At 63.3% G+C, this 2,119-nt stretch overlaps 1 protein-coding gene across 1 annotated transcript in view; it reads right to left on the reverse strand.

Moving 5' to 3' along the window:
• Window positions 1-8: 8 nt before the first annotated feature.
• Window positions 9-2,119, reverse strand: part of LOC110392007 (beta-1,4 N-acetylgalactosaminyltransferase 1-like) — a gene marked incomplete at its 3' end in the record, with an annotated part of 6,383 nt that continues 4,272 nt past the window's right edge. Inside the window, exons 3-4 of the mRNA XM_021383950.1 lie at window positions 1,939-2,092; window positions 9-266 (exon numbers count right to left, since the gene is read on the reverse strand). Coding sequence (XP_021239625.1) covers window positions 9-266; window positions 1,939-2,092 — 412 coding nt within the window. The remainder of the gene's footprint in view (window positions 267-1,938; window positions 2,093-2,119) is intronic.

A 2,119-nucleotide genomic window follows, 5' to 3' on the forward strand; every position in this document is an offset into this window, starting at 1 on the left:
CCCCATGACCCCCCCGCCCCCCACTCACCGAGGTGGGCGACGCGCCGCAGCCGGGGGTCGAAGCCGACCTGCCGCACTTTGTCGGTGCGCGCCAGGAAGAAGTTGACGACGCCGTCGGTGACGACGCAGCCGGGGAACCCCGAGAGGTGGTGGTGGAACCCGGGGCGCGTCCACAGGCAGTCCCCCCCCGCGCCCCCCGCCCGCACGCTCAGCCGCTGCCGGTACGTCGTGGTGTAACCCGTGATCTCCCGCACCGCGCCGCCCACCTGCGGGGACAGCCACAGGGCGCTGCGCCCCAAAGCACCGCACCCAGCCTACGGGGCGCTGCGCCCCACAGACATGCACCGACCCTACAGGGCACCACCACCCCAAAGACATGCACTGACCCTATAGGGCACCACCACCCCAAAGACATGCACTGACCCTACAGGGCACCACCACCCAAAGTGCTGCACTGACCCTATAGGGCACCTCTACCCCAAAGTGCTGCACTGACCCTATAGGGCGCTGTGCCCCAGAGACATGCACTGACCCTACAGGGCACCACCACCCAAAATGCTGCACCGACCCTATAGGGCACCACCACCCCAAAGTGCTGCACTGACCCTATAGGGCACCACCGCCCAAAGTGCTGCACTGACCCTATAGGGTGCTGTGCCCCAGAGACATGCACTGATCCTATAGGGCACCACCACCCCAAAATGCTGCACTGATCCTATAGGGCACCACCACCCCAAAGACATGCACTGATCCTATAGGACACCACCACCCAAAGTGCTGCACCGGCCCTATAGGGCACCACCACCCCAAAGTGCTGCACTGACCCTATAGGGTGCTGTGCCCCAGAGACATGCACTGACCCTATAGGGCACCACCACCCCAAAACCTGCAGTGTCCCCACAGACCATTGCACCCCAGAGCCCTGCACCGACCCTATAGGGCACTGCCACCCCAAAGCCCCACAGCGTCCCCATAGAGCACCACATCCCAAAGCGCTGCACCAATCCCATCGAACCAAGGGGTAATAGGGCCCCCGCAGCTCAGGGTGTTGGGGTCAGGCCAGGGTATGGGGTCAGGCTGAGCGTTGGGGTGTCAGGATGCGGGGGTGCAGAGGGATGCTGGGGTGTCAGGGTGTTGTTGGGGTGTCAGGGTGTTGGTAGGGTGATGGGGTGTTGGGGTGCTCCGGTGCGGCGTTGAGGTGTCAGGGTGTTGGGATGTCAGGGTACCGGGGTGTAGTGGGATGTCGGGGTGTTCAGATGTTGAGGTGTTGTTGGGGGTGTTGGGGTGTTGTCGGGGTGTTGTTGGGGTGTTGGGGTGTTGGGATATTGGGGTGTCAGGGTGCTGCTGGGGGGTTGGGGTGCCAGTGTCAGGTGCTGCGGGGGTGTCAGGGTTTGGGCTGTTGGGATGTTGTGGTGCGATGGGGCACTGGGATGTCTGGGTGTTATTGGGGTGTCGGCTGTTGGGGTGTCAGGGTGTTGGGGTGTCAGATCGTTGGGGTGTCGGGGTGTTGAGGTGCGGGGGTGTTGGGGACTCTGGGTGTTGTAGTGCAGGGGGATGTTGGGGTGTCAGGATGCCGGGGTGCTGGGTGGTTGTTGGGGTGTCAGGGTGCTGGGGTGCACTGGGATGTTGGGGTGCCGGGCTGTGGTTAGGGTGCTGCTGGAGGGTCTGGGTGTCAGGGTGTCGGAGAGCAGTGGGATGTCAGGGTGTTGTTGTTGTGGGGGTGCTGTTATGGGGGTGTTATTGTTGTGGGGGTGTTGTTGTTGTTGGGGTGTTGTTGTTGGGGTCTTGCTGTTGTTGGGGTGTTGTTATGGGGATGTTGTTATGGGGGTGTTGGTGTTGTTGTGGGGGCATTGTTGTGGTGGTGTTGTTGGGGTGTTGCTGTTGTGGGGGTGTTGTTGTTGTGGGGGGTCGGGGTGCAGGGCCCGGGTGTCACCTCACCAGGTCCAGGCTGGTGCGCTCCAGGACGTCCACCAGCTTCTCCAGCCGCGTGCGCGCCGTGAAGATGAAGTCGTCGTCCACCCACAGCACGTACTTGGTGCTCACCTGCGAGATGGCCAGGTTCCGCCCCGCGAACCAGCCCTGCGCACCGCGTCAGCACCGCGCCGCCCCTGCCCCACAC

The sequence above is a fragment of the Numida meleagris genome, unplaced genomic scaffold (genome assembly GCF_002078875.1).
Source record: "Numida meleagris isolate 19003 breed g44 Domestic line unplaced genomic scaffold, NumMel1.0 unplaced_Scaffold740, whole genome shotgun sequence".
Taxonomy (NCBI): Eukaryota; Metazoa; Chordata; class Aves; order Galliformes; family Numididae; genus Numida; species Numida meleagris.